Consider the following 18553-nt stretch of genomic DNA (forward strand, 5'->3'; position numbering starts at 1 on the left):
CTAAAATTACTGCTTTAGAGCTATGAAATTTTGGTAACATTTTCCCCTTTGTTTGCCTTGCTTTGCTTTTTTCTCTCAATAGTTTGTCAAAATAATACAGCATTTGCACTGGGTGTTCATAGTTTACTTTCATCACTTACAGTTTCTCCCTTACTTTTTCTATTCCATTTAGAAGTAGACTTTCTCAAAACCAAAATAAAAGACTTGAGGAGTCAGGATACAGTGGACTTACTATAAATTACTGGATTTTAGTGAGTAGTAGGCAGTTACTTCAATGAATGATAGAAAGGACTTAGTTTATTATAACCCAGAGGTTATAACGTGGGCTCTAACCAAATACTGTGCTATATTCTCCATCTCCCAAAGGTTTAGTCTAGGCTTGAATTGAGTTAGAATAATGGCTACAGTATCATCAAGAATGAAATGTAATTTACTGTATTCATAACTGTAGATTACACTAAGGAAGGCAATTCCTAAGGAAGACATTCCCCATATCAAATAACATATGCACACGAACACCAGTCATATTCTATTGTCCCTTTCACTTAGTGAACAGTATATATCCATTATATTTTTTATATATTTAAATTTATGCAGTGTACTTAATAATACCTTCTCTCAAATCAGCAGGTTGTAGTGGTTTAAAGAGACTATTACTGGTGGTCTTAACACACTCCACTGTTGTATTAGAGAAATAAACCTTTTGAGAGAAAAATTTGTAACTGTGAACCAACTTAATTCTCTCAGTGAGATTTTGTGTCTGCGAAAGCTAGCAAGATGAAACTTAAGAGTTCTAGATAGGTTTGTATGTGGATTGTTTTATGGCAATTGTATTTTCTATAAAAGTAGTGATTAGGGAATAATTCTCATTTGAAATTAAATGCCTGTAATCGTCTTTTCCCTTTATCTTCAACTTTCTTTTCGATTAATGTCCTGCTGAAATTTTTCTTAATTTTTAGTTTTCTCACAGGCAAAAGTTACTACTTCCCCTGCAATTCAATGGAGACCGGAATTGCCTCAGTCACTTTGTTACTGAGAGAGGGTTTTGTTCTGAAAAAGATGGTACCAGATAAAATTTTAGAAGGAATGATTGATGGATATGTTTGACAGAAAAAACCACCCCCAAAGTTACTTGCCTGAAGGGGATGAGACAATATGTAATATGTGGTTACTCTAGAGTAACCAGAGTAAACCCAGGGAGAACTGGATCATTGTATCATTTGCAAAACAATATTCTATTTATGCTGTGGGATCTTGTAGTATATAAAAAAGGTAATGGACCCGTACGAAATCATATCAAGATATGTGCAGCTTTTTATCAGAGGAGGGTAAAGAAAAGTTGTCTTATTTGAAGACTTAAAACCGTTCTTTTTTTTATTGTGTCATGTCTTTATTTTATGCCTTTATCAAAATATAATTTTTTTGCTGTATTGTCCTCAGTCATGGAGAATGAAAGGAAGCATTAGAAGTTGTAGGTAGTGTTGGAGCTATGCCAGTATAAAACTTATGGTTGTCAGCCTTTTTTTGTGTTTAACATATTTAAGATGGGATTTCAGGAGAAAAAGAGAACAGAAGGGAAATGGTGCTTCTGTCTAAAAACTGTTTGCATGATCAGAATATCATTGTCCCTGCTTACCTCTATTTATAGTATATCTCTAAGACATCATTTGCAAATCAGAATACTCCAACTAGACGCCAGTTAGGCACTTTTCTGGAGAGGAAGATATCCCCAGCATAATCATCCGTAATGAACAGAAACTCTTCTGACTTCATAATTTATAGTGGAAATTGCAGCACAAGTTACTTAGCCTTGAAAGATCCTCGGAGGAAAGTTTGGGTTTTTAAATGCTGACAGACATTGACTGGCAAAAAGTGCTGTCAGCCTGCAGCAGTAGAGCAGCAAGTAAGCAGTTGGTGGCACACTAAGAACAAGAGCTCTTTCCACACAACTTATAAACAGGTTATAAACATGAGAAATTCTTAATGTGTGGAGGAGGGTTTATAGTGAAATAAGATCCCCTAGGTATAACCCAGTATCCCTACAGCAAGGTTGCTATATCCCTACAGCAAGGTTGCTAAGTTAGGCAGTCATTATTTATAGATGGGAACCAAGGAAGTTGAGAGGAAATAAAATTACATTAAAAAGCAGTATTTAATGACTTGAGTCTTAAGGGTGGTCATTTTTAGCTGCACAAAGACAAGCAACAAATCTGTCTTACTATCCTAACTCTAATCCTAAGGATACAACAGATTTTCAAAAGCTAGGATTCAAGCTTGTTCCTGGAAGGAGGTACTTTGCAGTGGCTTCTGTTTGCCCTAGAGCTCTATTAGACAAGAGTGCTCAAAATGCCTAGATGCAGACTGAGTACAACACTCCATTTAAAAAAAATCTTGGCTGGACATGTCCAATGTTAGTAGTTTGATTGTCACTGGATCATAATTTCTTGTTTCCTTTTATTGTCTGCTACTGCCATTTCCCCCAAATGTGGGTGTTGTTTTGGTGATTCTCTTGGAATTTGAATATCAGGCTGAGCTAAGAAATTCTTAATGAGGCGAAAGATCTTAAATATATGTATATATACTCCTTCAAAGATCTGAATTTTACATTTTTCTCATCTTGTGATAGAAAAGTGAATTACAGGAAGTAACATCAATCTGATCTGGTAGAAGTCCTGCCTCTGAAAAAGGAAGAGGTTCAAATCATGAGAACAAAATCAGAATAAGCCTTTGTAAAAAGTGCTTTATAGCAGAATATGCTGCATTTTGTGTTGTAGAACTGATTTTGTGTGTAGTTCTCCTATCTGAGGGATTTATCATTTGTATGTCTTACCACTTTACACAAAAAAAAAAGAAAAATTAATCATTATGTTAAACTAGCAGTCTAGTGAATTATAAAGCCAGTGTGATACCTGCATAATTCGGCCCAAATACTGCAGTAATAAGAAGCAACAGACTTTCTAAGGTTCAGTGTATCAAAGCTAAGAAAAGCTTTATTCCTAAACGCATTCTTCTGCCTCTTTTTCTTTGGAACTGAAAGGTGATAAAACTGAACAGAAAAGACAGAATATAAATAATGATACATTCACTTTTATAACTGAAAATAAGACCGCTTTCTCACTGTTGTAAGTTGGTGTAATTCTATTTATTTTAAGTGGCTTAATATCAGCTAAAGGATATGCCCCTAAAATTCCAGCTAAGAAGTAGAATCATGAGTTCATACAATAGTTTGGGCTAGAACAGACCTTTAAAGGTCATCTAGTCCAAGCCCCCTGCAGAGCCCCATCCAGCCTGACACAGAATGTTCCCAAGGATGGGGCATCTTCCACCTCTCTGAGCAACCTGTTCCAGTGTTTCACCACCCTCGTCATAAAAAAATGATTCCTTATGTTTAGTCTGAATCTGCCCTCTTTAGTTTAAAACCATTACCCCTTGTCCTATCACAACAGGCCCAACTGAAATGTTTTTGTCCCCATCTTTCTTATGAGCCTCTTTTAAGTACTGAAAGGCTACAAGAAGGTCTCCCTGGAGCCTGCTCTTCTTCAGGCTGAACAACTCTAACTTGATCAGCATTTCTTTGTAGAAGAGGTGTTCCATGCCTCTGATGATATTTTGTTACCCTCCTCTGGAACCACTCCAACAGGTCCATGGCTTTTGTGTGCCGAGGAGTCCATATCTGGATATGGCACTCCAGGTGGGGCCTCACCAGAACAGAGTAGAGGGGCAGAATCACCTCACTCAACCTGCCAGTCGCGTTTCTTTTGTTGCAGCCCAGGTTGCGGTTGGCTTTCTGGGCTGCAAGAGCACGTTGCTGGCTCATGTCCAGCTTTTCATCCACCAGTTCCCCCAAGTCCTTCCGAGCAGGGCTGCTCTCAACACCTTCACCCCTCAGCTGGTATGGATACCAGGGGTTGCCCAACCCAGGTGCAGGACCTTGCACTTGGCAATGTTGAACCTCATGAGGCTCACATGGGCCCACTTCTCAAACTTGTCCCAGGTCCCTCTGGATGGCATCCTGTCCCTCAGGCATGTCAGCCCCACCACTGAGCTTGGTGTTGTCTGCAAACTTGCTGGGGGTGCGCACAATCCCACTATATCATTAATGAAGATATTCAACAGTACTGGCCCCAGTACAGACCCCTGAAGGACACCACTCATCACTGATTTCCATCCAGACATTGAGCTGTTGACTGCTACCCTGTGGATGTGACTGTCCAGCCATTTCCTCATCCACTAAACAGTCTATCCATCAAATCCATCTCTCTCCAATTTAGAGAGAAGAATGTTAAGGGAGACCATGTCAAAGACCTTATAGAAATCCAGTAGACGACATCCATATGTCTTCCCTTGTCCGGTGATGTAGTTACTCCACCACAGAAGGCCCCTAGGTTGGTCAGGCAAGACTTGCCCTTGGTGAAGCCATGCTGGCTGTCTCAAGTCACCTCTCTGTCCTCCATGTGCCTTGGCATAGCTTCTAGAAGGATCACTTTCATGATCTTCCCAGGCACAGAGGTGAGGCTGGCAAGCCTTTTTAAAAATGGGTGCAATGTTTCTCTTTTTCCAGTCACTAGGGACTTCACCTGACTGCCATGACTTTTTCAAATATCGTGGAGAATGGCTTGGCAACTATATCAGTCAGTTCTCTCAGGACTCTGGGATACATCTCATCAGGTCCTATAGACATATGTATGTTTAGGTTCCTCAGGTGGTCATGAACCTGATCTTCTCTTACGCTGGGAGGGGCTTTGCTCCCTCAGTCCCTGCCTTGCAGTCCATCTCCTTGAGAGGTGTGGGAAGAGAGGCTGGCAGTGAAGACTGAGGCAAAAAATTTGTTGAGTGCCTCAGCCTTCTTCTCGTCTGTCACTACCAGTTTGCCAGTCACGTTCTTCAGGACAGATAAGCTTTGCTAGCTGGCCTTCTCTTACATTATGTGGGAAAGAAAGAAGAATGAATTTTTATTTTTCCCTTCAGGATGCATTTTAAACTGTCTGTTGGCTTTGCATGGTGATTTCTAGTGCTTTTTCCTGTATTCCCTCCAGAGAGGCCTGTAGCTTTTGCAGCACAAACCTTATATCAAGAATTTTTGTAGCTGAAATAAAAGTCTTCAGTACACAGAATTAAAATTATTTACTCACTGCATGACATTTCTTATGAAAAATTTTCTCACTGTGTGACATTTCTTCAGAGGTGTTCAGTCATTGCTAATAAATGGTTTTCTGTTCAGAATATTGTCCCCTAGTTAGAGAATGGGAAGTCTGCCTCCTGTCATGCCACAGTTAGAAATCGCTGTTGATCATTGTTAGGTTTGAAACAGAGGCTTAAGAGGGAAAACAATACTTTTATTATTTCCTGTTTTAGTATGTCTGATTCATAGGTTTTTCAGAATAAATGATATGTTCTGTGCCAGTTCAGTTAGAATATAATCTTACATATTTGCTATGTATTTGTTACTGAAACTGTGAGCAAATGCCATTAACCACTGCCAGCACTGACTGCCTATGAGGAAGTATGCAGACTGAGGAGAGGGGTATTCCTACATTTTTTATATAAGGTTTTGCATAATTTTGAAATACAGTATATTTTTTACTATTAATTCCATCTCTCTCCTTTTAAGATTCCAGATTCCATCATCTCTCGTGGTGTTCAGGTGCTCCCACGTGATACAGCCTCCCTCAGTACTACTCCTTCAGAATCTCCTCGTGCCCAGGCCACCTCTCGTCTCTCCACTGCATCCTGTCCAACACCAAAAGTAAGTACATTTATGCCTTGCAAGTTCCATGCTCAGACATGTAATCTATCACATTAATGTATTGCTTCTGCTGAACAAGGTTGGTTCGCATGCAAGGGTTGTATTATTCTAAGTAACAGATAAATGCAAGACAGTATAGTTCATACCGTGTGCACTGTTGCACAATTGTAATATGTGGGTTCACCAATGTGTTATGGTTACTGAAGTTTCATGTTATTTCTTGCAATATCAATCATGAATATGAAATTGTTAACACCTTGAATGTCTTTAATAGCCCCAGGAACATAGAAAATCCTGCCACTGAGTAACATTTTAAGCAAGTGGTATTTTGTCAACAAAATGTATGTGCAAATTTCTAGCCTGGGATGGGGCAGTTCTGTGCCCCGCCTTATTATTGTTTGGTTTAAGACACTCTCAGAACAACTGGTTTTGCTCAAACTTAGTTATTTGCTGCCTGACATTTGGAAACAAAAACCAGCCTAAATTGAATAGAAAGAAAGTTTTAATGCCAACCTTGTGGGATTATTACTCAGTTATTACTATTTAATCATTGAGGTGAACTCTATTATCTTCTCTTTTTATCAGACTTTAAATAGCATACATCAAAAACTAGGTGAATTGACCAGTGGCAAGGCCTGTAATGTTTACCTTCAGAGGATTCCTTTCAGCAGCAGAAAACTGTCTGAATTCACTTTGTGCGTTCACATCGCAAGGATCTTTCTGTGGCACTGGATGCTGACATACTAATAGACCCATAACAGATGGTAAACAATAGCATTCTTCCTCATCTAATTCACGATCCTTGAAGGTTATTCTGCTTCCTGAAGTGATTGCCAGCATCTGCTAGTTCTTCTTTCCTGCTGTCTCTTTTCTTTTCTGTCAGCAAACAAGGTTTATTGGCAACCACCCGTAGAAATGTTTTGGTTTAGCCTATGGGATTGTTTTATGCAGTACTCCACTGTAACAGAATCAAATTATTCTGATGGACAGCATACTTGAACTTCATTATATAGTCTGCTTTTCTTAAAAAGATGTTCAGTGAATTCTGCCTGCAGACGGGTCCTTCATTTTTTTGCTAACAAATTGTCACTTCTCTGATGGCTTAAAAATAAAACCTCAGAGAACTCAAAACTCTTATTACATTAGAACACTCAGAGCAGAAGAGTGATACGAAACAAAAACTGCATTGAGTTTTATGCCTGTTAACAAAACACAGGTGTCCAAAGAAAACCAAAAGAGACCAGTAACAGGCATAAGAGACAGCACTGCTATGAAATAGCTCTAGATGAAGCCTGTATATTTTCAGGAAGGTTATCACAATGGGAAGGAGTAAAGCTTATCTGTTGTGAAGCAGAATGCACTCCTCTAGACTGTCCTCAAAGATTCAGAGATTACAGAAGGAAACTACAAGAACTTCAAAACAGATTAAAAATCTGAAACTCTTCTTCAGGAAATCAGTTGAGATGAGCTCTTATAATTGGATTATACTTTGTTATTTCATGTTAAGCCCTGTTTTCATGTATTACTGTAAAATTAGTTTTTTGTTCAAAATGTATGAGACCGCACCACTTTTATAACAGGAGTGCCAAGGAACATCTAGCTAGTCTAGCTTTTCTGTGACATCTTTTGAAAGTGGGTGGTACAAGCTGGTAACAGGGAAAGATCTAGGAAAGCCCAGCTGGAAAATAAACTTGAAGGGTAATCTCATCTGTTGCTATTACCTAAAGGTTGGATTTTGCACAAAAGTTTAAGCTTCTTTTCCCCTTAGAGAGCTCTTGGTTCAATTTAGTTTGTTTTTTTTTTAAATAATAAGTATTCATTATCTTTTTGTTCAGTCCTTTTCAGTACCCTCAAGTTCTCAGATGTCATCTGAATTTGTCAAGAAATATGGTTCATTCATATTCTTCAAGATACTCAATATGTCTAAATGTCTTTACTTACTGTGTTTTTCCTTCTGGATCCTGGCTTTCTGATAATGCAATATGAAGTAAATTTACAGTGGACCTCTTGATCCACGCAGTGGTGAGAATAAAGATAAATTGTACTTCAGCATCCAATTGATATTCCAGGGTGGGTTTTTTTTCTTCTTTAATCTGCAAGTGTGTATCTTCAGTATTCTCATTTGATGGTTTAGGAACTCATTTCAAGGCTCCAAAATGTGTATGAAATGAAACAAAGGAGAGGAAGTTTCAGAAAGAAAAACGGTTCAGTTTTCTTTGTTTATACATACTGTCTGGAGTGGTGGCCTAACCATAGATCTAGTGGCATTATACTTCTTTGTCAACTGTATATTCCAGTTTATTTTGTTGTGCCATTTTCTTGGGGTTTTTTTTTGTTCTAAATGTATATAAATCTTTACATCTCTCTTACTGAATTTGCTGAATAGGAGAAAGTTGTGTGTGTCAGAAAAAAAATCGAGCTTCTGCAATGACAGGAGCAGAGCTATTGAATGAATGTAAGTAGCAGGTTACTAATGCATGGGGGTATTGGAGAGAAGGTATGGGAGCATGCTTTATTAATGTTCCTGATTGATCAGTTAGGAGAGGTCTTTACCTTTTCATAATTATCTATTGGAAAACCTGGTGATGTTTATATATACACACAGATCATGTGGATAAAATACAGGATTTAATTTTAAATTTCCTTTACTTTTTACACTTTATCTTCCATGTTTTCTGAAAATCTCTTTTTCTAACAAAGTAGTAAATGATGAATATTGAGTATTGAGAGCCTGTATATTTCAATGAGTCCTCAAAAGTTTAATTTCTTTTTAAAAGAAGTAGTTAGATTTTTCACTGTAGCCTCTTGGGAGGTCAGAACTTCTCAAGACAAATTTCCATTGGAACTGCTCTGTCTGTCATTAGGTGCATCCCCAAAACTAAGCAAGCTTGCTTCTGTTAGCTTTTAATAGATCTCTGTAGAACACCTTCCTGGTTCTCTAAATTGCATTTGAGTTTCAAGCAAAATCTACTGTGGCTCAAAGAGCATTTAAACCATATTTATAGTAGATGGATTCACATATAGAAGCAATCTAAGTTTTACTCAGGGGAAAACTGCACTAACAGTCCTCCTTTTTTCAGTCATTCAACCATAAAGTTGATAGGTTGTGACAGATAATCTTTTACAAAATAGTTTTGGTCATTTTAAAGTTTTACTGTTTTCTCAACAAAGTTAGGTGAATTTGCTGAATAACTCACGTACAAAAGTTTAGGATGACACAGTGTGGCTTGCAGATTTTTCCTGTGATTTCCAGTAGCTGCTCAGATTCCAAGTTCTTACTGTATTTTGGTGTATGTTTGTGGTTGGGATTTTCATGAAGTTAAATGCAACATTCTTTTCAGATACAAAATCAATACACTACGTAGTATGAAATACCTGTTACAAATATGGAGATATTTTTTTGTGTTCCCAATAATGTTGACTCTTGGGGCTTTTTTTAAACTTAGGGTATAAAATTTTAGATCTATAACTTCAGATAACTTTAAAGAATGTATCCAGAGCAAATGACTGAGTCATCCTTTCAAAATTCTAATTTTGTTCTACTCTTAGGGAGATGATACTAGTACAAAAGAAAATCACAGCTTTTAAGTTGAAGTCTTCACTTCTCCCATACATAAATGATGTAATCAACATTTTAATTTTTGGCAGTGTTGTGTCTCAAAGTCAAATAAAGCAAATACAGAAGGCCAAGGACAGATTTTAAATTATCACCAGGAATACATTTCAGTGACAAGAGGTGTTTAAAGTATTTCACTTTGCAATCTCATCAATCTCACTGATGTTCAGTTCTTCCACTTCAATGTGCAAAGTTTCTTTCAGTGTTATCTTTGATTATGAAGGATCCTAAGGAACTTGTATACTATAGTACTTTTAAAACAAGAGCGTGTTTTTGTTTTGTTTTTTTTATCCTGTTACTTCATTCCCTACAGTCCTTACATTCTGCTTAAGAATAAGTCTCTCTCTACTTTATTTGCTGGTTATCTGTCCCTTCCCTAGCTATCCATTTTTTAGTTACATCGAATCAGACAAAACCCTAGGTGGTGGTAAGTTACATCCTTACGTATTTGTAGTTGTGACAGGTAGCTTTTAATTCCTATGTAAGAAAAGTCTGTAGGCTCTATCTTACAACTTAAATGAGCAAGCAAGGCTGATCTTCAGAAGTTTTTTAGATTCTAGCAAGACTGTTGTCCCATCTGTCCACCACTCCATTCACACCTTCTTTGTAGCATAGTATGTTTAGTTCTGCTAGCTGATCACTTTCTGTAACTTTCTGTAGCTGTCTCCTATTAAGAACTGTTATCTGTGTCATTTGTAAGTTGACATTCACTTAAAGACCTAATAGTCCTAAAGTAAAAAAGCACGATACTTGTGGCTTATGTAAATGTTTCAGTTGCAGAGAATTTCTGAAATGAAAAAGCCTAGAAAAATACATTAAACATTTAAAAAAAAATAAAAGGCTGATGAGAATTATTTCTGTGGCAAAAAATACTTTATTATCTCAATCATCTTTCATGATTGCTGTCAATGAGAAATTATGCTTTGAACACCTGTCATGAACCATAGTGTTAATGTTGAATGTGCAAGTTTGTCACACAGTCAAATGAGTTACAAATTAATACTAAACCTAATTATGATTTATGCTTTCAGTCTAGTGTTGTGACTTTTAGTATACAACTACTATGTGAAGGAATGACATTAGCAGATGGGAGCAGGTAGAGTTGAGAAGATGCTTTTGTATCAATTATTGTTGCAGATTTTTCAACAGAAGAAAGATCAGGTTGCTTACCAGAAATTCTTAGTTAATAATAAGATGCTGTTCAGGACATGATTTGGCAAGCTGTTTTATCCATAGGGTAGATATTTTGTGTACATTGAGTGCATTAAACTTTATATTTGTTAACTTGATTCCTACTAGTTCTTCTTAAGGTGGTCATCAAGGTGAAAACGCTATGGAAAGTGTGTAAATAAATTTTGAAGTTTGTACACATACACTAAATGCCCAAGTAAAGTTTTTTTCTTTTTTATTTATTAAGTTTGCATAGGAACTTGCTTGACTTAAGTAGCAAGTGCTTTAGCACAGCTGTTTAGCTGTGATATGGTTGAGGAGCATGGAAAAATGCAAAGGATGTTTTAAATTGTTAGGATGGTCTTTGTAGAAGAAATCGCACACCAAGTAGTGCAAGGGTTTCTTGCTTTTTCTTGTAAAACAGGTAGCTGTTTATAGACACATGGGCCTAGTTAGATATTTGATCTTGCTAAAAATACCAGTGTTTTCTTGATTATGTCTGGGCTTTATGTCCTCTTAAATATTTTTTTTAGTGCATATTCCAGGATTACAAAAAAATGATATTTAGTGAAAAGATGCTGAGAGAATGTAAATTGCAGTAGAAAGTAGCCAGCGTGGCCTTAAGCTGAGGAATCCTGCTTACTAACACACACCAATCTACTGTACCCTCCTAGGTTCTCAGTACAGTGCAGCAGTGGTTTTCAAATCAGTTACTAACTAAGATACTAGAATATTTTCCAGATAGTCATTGCCTTTTTTCCTCATTGTTTAAAGTCCTGGCAAAATGTGTGGATGATTGACTCCTAACAAGTCTTATTATTTGTTTACATTTTGGTGGTGGTTGTTGTTAGTTGAAAACACTAAATACCACAGCTTCAGAACTGAGACATTGTACCTAAGAAAGAAGCAGCTTTGTATGCTTAGGATATCGAAAAAACCAAATACAACATAAATAATAAAAGCAAAGTCTACTAAAATCCTTTCTGAAATAGAAAATTCCCTTCATAGGAAGACTGAAAAATACTGGGGTAGGATTTTGGGGTTTTTGTTAGTACCAAAATAGACCTATCAACAAGTCACTGGAGAGGCAGAATGAAAACTTGTGTCATCAAGTTTAAGATGAACATAGAACTTCAGTAGAGGTATTTACTTGACTTACTTTTATTTATCATATATCTGTTTTCTAAGTAGTACCATATTCATTGATAATACTTGTTGGTAACTGGAATCTGTATTGAATAATATAGCAGTGGCAAAATCCAGTTCCCTTCCTTGTCTTATGCCCAAAAACTGTTTATACCAGGGCTAAAGAAGAATGTTAGAGCAGTTGGGGGTTGGCTATCCAGAACAGTTCTTGAATTCATAGAATCAGCTGCTTTTCAGACCTGTTACATACTGAATCATATGAAAAAGCTCTAATGTGTGAAATTTCCTTATATTTCTCTTTCTTAGTCACCGGTTGGTATTTTATTAAGCTACCGAATTCCATTCTTTTTCCTGAGTCCAGTGAACTTTCAAGCATGTCAGAAATAAGCTTCTCAACCTTTCCCTGAAAATAATTCTTTTTTCAAATTTAAACTATCGTCCAGAAGAGAGTAATCTTTCAGTACAGACATCATAGCTTACACGTGCATTGCATGAGTTCTGATCTATATATGCTTATGCTGCATCAGCTTGTCAGTTCCTTCTTGAAATGTTTTTTCCAATTAGTTTTGGGGGCAAGAGTTCTTGTTTATTATTATGCTTTTTCAAAGGCCAATTTTTGGGCTTTTTTTTCAAATTCTAGTAACTTTAGTTTGGCATTACTTTAAGAAAAGGAAAAGATGTGCATCCTTCTTGCATTAGTTTCCTTACCTCACCTTTTTGGTTCCTATCCAAAATAAATCTCTGGTTTGAATTCTGATGTATCACAAGACAAGGGGTTTTGATTTTGTTTATTGGGTTGTTGTTGGTTTTTTTCCAAACAGCAGTGTAGCTACATCTGTCTTTCATCCAGTTTCTTCATATAGAAATCACTGTGAATTCACTTCTACAGAAATATTTGCTAGCTCCATTTTCAATATATCTGTTCTGGCTTTTTCACCAATGCTTGTTGAATCTTTTGGTGCCTGGTGATCATTTTGATGTCTTGCTGAGTTGGCCTCCTGGAGCAATATTGACTTTCCACCTCCATTCCTTCTCTTTTCCTTGGGGATCTTAGTTCTTACTACCTGTGCCAATTGATTTATTTTTGTTTTGTTATGAAATATGATTCCAAAAGGAAAACTATGCATCTACGTGCTGAATTTTCATATAGCCATAGGTTCTGTTTGTAGGAATTGGTTTTCTACTGCTCCTCTTTTTTAGCACTTCAATCTCTGCCAATCTGTAATTTCAGCCATTCATACATTAACCTGATCATAATCAGCAGCTCAGGCATGGGCAGGCTTTCTTCTGTTCCTTCACTGACTATTGACATAATAAATAATCCGTATCACTTACTGCTGTGTTCTTTTTTTGATAAAAGGATCAGAAATTTTAAAAACATACTTTCAAGGATAGACAATGATCCTCTTTCTTCTAGTTACTTTCTTACAATAGTTAATAATTTAGTGATGATGTAGCAAAGTTTAATGCCATTTATTATAGGACAGGTAGGTGATGCTATTTTAAAACAAAAAGTATTTCAGTCACACTTTCGTATCTACATACTCAAGAGCACGAAGATACATGCATTCAGTAGTCTGTCCAGCATTCAGACATCCATATATGTGTACCCCCCTGTCTGGTCAAGATTGCTTGAAATGATGTGTAGCACATTGGGCACCAGCTATCAAGTTCTCCACAATTTCTCTAGGTTTCTTCTCTACACTGGTATCCATAAAGTCAGCGTCAGATGTGCCTTATATATACTGTTTAGGATCTGACAGTTAAAGGGATATTTATCTCTCCATCTGGTTCCACTTCTTGAGTTTGCAAGATTTGCTCATGGACCTGTGTTCTCCTTATTTAAACCTGCTTTTTATCATTCAAACATCATATTTCAGTGGCTCAGCTCTTTGTTTGGGTCTGAAAGTTATTTTAGGTTGCCCTGTTTTACTGATTGGGTATCCCCAGAAGCTGCATGAAGTGCTGTGAACTTAACTGAACTACTAATATGCCTGCCATCAACATATTTTTCTCATATCACTTCTGCTATGTTTTCTGGTGCTTTCACATCCATACATTTCCATTTTTTCTCTACCACTTCTAATATATCTGTTATTGAAGGAGTATTCTTGTACAGAAGTCTGTATTTGCTTGCTCTTGAAGCAAGCTACTTGCATGATATCATATCATGTTTCTATAGATTTGCAGTGTAATAATAACAATTCCATTTCATGCGCACATGCAACTCAAAGTGCTGTAAGGAGCGGTGGTAGTCTAGCAGCAGCAAGCAGTTATGTATTCACAGGAGCCAAAACTGAAATTTAGACCAGGAAATCTCTTTCAAGTCTTGCTTGTTACTGCGGTTACTGTATCATTTGCAGTAAAGGTTTGCTGGTTCCATTGCAGAAGTAGGTGGCATCTACCTGATGTAAGATTTGAGAGAGAAGCAAGATCCTAAAGCACAGGCGTTGCTTTTCTCATGGATAATATAAATAGCAAATTGCCTTTAAGTTGCAAGTTATTTAGTGAGTGTACTAGTACTCCCTGAAGTCTAGTTTCACCTTTGGAAAGGTTTTTAGGAAATAAAGGAGTTAAAAGTAAATGGCACCTCCTGGTTCTATGAACCTTATCTCCTATTTTGGGCAATATCTAATACTTTTTAATGTTGTAATATGTAATACCATCTAAAATTTGCAAACTGAAAATAGTTTTCCTCTCTGCACAGCTGTCTCCAGCCCTGTTTTAGAACCTCATTATCTCCTTGGTCAGTGCACTCAGTTGCCTTTGTGCCACTGTTGGCCTTTTAACTTAAATAGACCAATCTTTTCTTGATCATGTGTTCATTTCTCAGACTGACTTGTAAAGGGGATGCATAGAAACTTTCAGGTTGCATTTTTATGAATTACCTAAGTCAAACTCCTTCATATTTTAAAAAAATCTCCTTCAAAGGTTTTTTTCCTGCATTTGTTGTATATTTCACCTTCATTAGAGCCACCAAAACTGTGTATCTGCTTATATGAGACTCAATAGATTTTTAATCTCTGTCTTTTTTCCAACTGTAAAATCTTTGCCCATGCAGCAAAGATGCTTGTTAGTTCAGAACTTTACATTAAATTTCACTCCATTCTTTTACAGCAATCTTCAATGTTATCAGATACTTGCTGATGAGATTACTTCAATATTCTGTAATGATGAAACCTCCCATATTTATCTGAGAACCCTCCTAACTTTTGTCTCAAAATCATTATTGAAAATACTAGATAAGGTCAGTTTCTACATGACTCGTTTGCAAACTGTATTCCAAACTTCTGTTCCACCTGTTTCTCTTTCAGCAAAATACATTGTTACCTTCCAGCAAGCAATTTCCTTACCCTGCCTTTTTACTCTTATATGTTCCTGTCCTACATTTCATCTGTTTATAAGAGCAGTTGACTCAGAAAAAGTAATAGAGCTTTATACTAACTCTCATTGATTACTACGCCTTTGTTCCCATGTCATGTATTATCGTTCCTAATCAAAGTTCAGGCAAGGTATTATTCTTTATTACTTACTCTACTCTAGATGCCTTCCCAACCTGAAATGATACCATTTCTACTTTCTCTTTTTCTGTTTGTATGTTTAAGGAATCTCTTACTCCTTGTTTTAAATTACTTTAACTCCATTTTGTACTTAATAATGTCTAGCTTAGAGAAAATCTTTTATTTTCGTGTCTGCCAGGCTCTTTGTCTAGACCTAGTAACCTTCTTGGCATGGATTTTTGTTCTTCTGCGCTCAAGAAAACAGAGACAAAGTATTTCAAGAGTTTATTTTTGTTCTGTCAAAGTATCTTCAGTTAGAACAGTGTTTTGGAAAAAGGCTAACCAAGGTGGTCGTTTATTTCCCTTGGTAGATAAAACTTGTTGTCTGTTGATACAGAAAAATGTATTTTTCAAGATCAGTCTTATTTGAATTGAATACCTGTTCACTTTGGTTTTATTGCATCTGTATTAAAAATACTTCTCTTTTGGAAGCCAATCTATCTTCATGTAGTTAAGCAATCAGGCAATTTCATTATAGTATGAAACTGCAAAGTTATTCTTGGTCTAATGTGATCACAGAAACAATGTCCGAGGAGTCAGTTGTTTATCTAAAAAACAGATTGAGCCTGAATGCAAGGCTCATGTAGACCATTAACTCTGTGTGTGTGTGTCATCTGATTTTGCATGGCGCTTACAAGATACCTTCTACAAGACATAGGAGATGTAGACCTCATCTCAATTTTAAGATTTTTTTTTTTTTTTATTTTATATCAAGGTCTTGTTTCTTGTACCTTTATTGCCCAAGCAGAAAGGCTTTATCTTTTACAAAAAGCTAGTTCTCAGAATCATGTTACAGTTGCATTTATAGGTCAGCACAGCAGTGCATCAAGTGTGAATATAGTCATTCATCTGTTTATCTTTCCAAGACAAAACATTGTCTTTTAGGACTTAGCCTGAGCAACTGCTATCAGAATTTAAGAGTTTTATTCATTAAGTAGATTCTTACACCATATTGATTCCCCAAGTTTTTGAACTGTAGCTATTTTTAACAAGTATTTCCCCAGAAGGTTTTAGAAGAACATACAAGATCCTCTCTCTTTAGCATTCTTCTGCCAGGTTCCCGTGCATTATTTACTGGCTGGTAAAGGAAAACATTCAACATACTTAGTATGTGGCCTAGTACCTCTTATATACCTGTTGGTGTGTGTAATCCTCATTCTGTGCCTCTCTATTGCTCAGGATGATTGTTTTTTTTTAAAAAAAAAATCTCTGTACATGTGGGTGCACATAATTTTTTTGTCACAGCTGAGCCTAGGTACTGTGGAACCATACCGGAGGGGTATGTGTACACCATGTCATTGCTGCTTTACTTGCTTTTTTGGTGTGGTTCCATTCTATCGTTCTAAGCACAATAAATGACAGTTCAAAGTACCTCAGATGAGAAGTAGTCATTAAGCAATGAGATGAGGTAAGCCCTATAGCCAATTTATCCAGAAAAGTTGGAAAACATTATTGTAATCCCTAACATACCAAGTCCATTCCATTAAGTAGTCCCATTAAACTGTAGCAATCACTAAACATCAACACACAGTACTAGGAAATCAGAAAATAAAGGTGTTGGAAAAGATAATAGTTTTTAGAATTAAGAGACAGCTGTTCTTTTATCCAGCCTTCTCATAAACAGCCATTTAAAATTTGTTAATACAGTTCATTCTGTTAAATTCAACTTCTTTGGTTGCTTACCCGTCTAATTGCCTCCTTTCTCACAAAGTATGTTAGAAACCCTTTATTTTGTAACTCATGTAAGTCTTAGGTCAATGCTTATCCAACTCTGTATCCTGGATCTCCAAGGAGAAAGTTGTGCCACTTTTTGTTTAGTAAAATATTGGTCATAGGTTGTTCTCCCTGCTTTAATTTTCTATGAAAAGGGAGAAGGCACTGAAGTGCTCCAGGAAATTGTCCCATTTTGAACATCAGCAATCAGTTTAACTAGTGTTGTTTGTTCCTTGAAGAGATTGCATAAGAAAATACTATTTGATTTTTTTCTACATTTCTGCTTTTGTAAAATTAGTAAACTGTAGCAGCACAAATCATGACAAAATTCTGATGACATGTTAAAATGTGATTTCAGAATTGTGTGATCATGAAGATATTAGTACATTCACAGATTACCTGTTGAATTACAATAGTAATGACAGTGATCCAAAAGAATCCCCATATTTATTACATTCAAAATTTATCCTTAATGTCTGAGATTAATTGCCTCTATTTTGCTCACCAATTTAGTCTAATTTTAAAAGGCAAAATACATATTGTCTCTTCAAAAGGGGCATTTATGAATACGGTAGAATGTGATTTCTTCAGTTTCGCTGTTTGTTTGAGAGGAAAGATGTGGCTATTTATCTGTTTCTGATCACTTTCACTGTAGCATTGCATGTTCTTGGACAAGAACTTCTGTAGGCATTTATTGATGTTTACATTTACTGAAACCTGCATATATTTCAGTAAAGAGCTGTTTATTTAAACCAGCAACAGTGGTGACTGTAGGAGTGTATTTATGGGAAAAGTCTATGACAAATTAGGGATCCTTAAGGTGAGAAATTCGAAGCACTTAAATTTGGAGCTTATTTCTCTCCAATGACTGTTTTGGAAACTGGGCCTTCCACTTGAATGCCTTAAAGTAGATCTATGAAAATCATCCCATAAGAAACAGTAACAAATTTGGCAAGATTTCAAACCAGCTGTTGGCAATCTGTCCTTCAAATTTGCACTATTCATTACAGTTTCTCTATTAAGACTGGGTTTTTTTCTTATAAAAATATTTTTTCAAAATGTGAGGAATGCCTTTGAGCAAAGAGTTCTATGCGTTGGCATGGTGGTTCATTGCAACACTTCCTTTGCTTTATGAAGTTCCCAGGCAGCCTCCTTGGACAATAGTTTCATTCAACAGCACCGTCAGTGTGAACAAAGGTTGACCTTGGTCACTTCCCAGGTTACTGTTAGTATCTTTCCACCTAAAAGGTCATATTGTTTTAAGCTTCTGCAAAGTAAATTGAATCCCAGATCTTTCCACCTTATCTTAATCTTCTGAGGTTATTGTCTCACTGCTTTAATTATGTGTTTCCTATAGCTTTAATAGATACACCATTTCCCAGTGTCCTTACCAACCCTTCCGCTTCTTTTTTGCGGCTGAACTCTTCAGTATGGGTAGCTGTGAGGAAATACATGTGACAAGAAGTGTTGCACAGGTTTTCCAAAAACAGCCTTGCCTAGTCAAAAGGATAAAGTACAGGATATTACAGAAATTTGAGAACAGACCTTAAACGCACTTGTCCTCAAAGAGATTTACTCTTCCCTTTAAAGTCCCGCTGGCCC

General features: G+C 36.5%; 1 protein-coding gene across 9 annotated transcripts in view; it reads left to right on the forward strand.

Annotated features, from left to right (window-relative positions):
• GPHN (gephyrin) overlaps positions 1–18553 on the forward strand; it is a 296958-nt gene that overhangs the window by 191074 nt on the left and 87331 nt on the right. For all 9 annotated transcript variants that reach the window (XM_056345747.1, XM_056345749.1, XM_056345748.1 and 6 more), the window contains one exon: positions 5612–5746. In XM_056345747.1, coding sequence (XP_056201722.1) covers positions 5612–5746 — 135 coding nt within the window. The remainder of the gene's footprint in view (positions 1–5611; positions 5747–18553) is intronic.

Source organism: Falco biarmicus, chromosome 7, assembly GCF_023638135.1.
Source record: "Falco biarmicus isolate bFalBia1 chromosome 7, bFalBia1.pri, whole genome shotgun sequence".
NCBI lineage: Eukaryota > Metazoa > Chordata > Aves > Falconiformes > Falconidae > Falco > Falco biarmicus.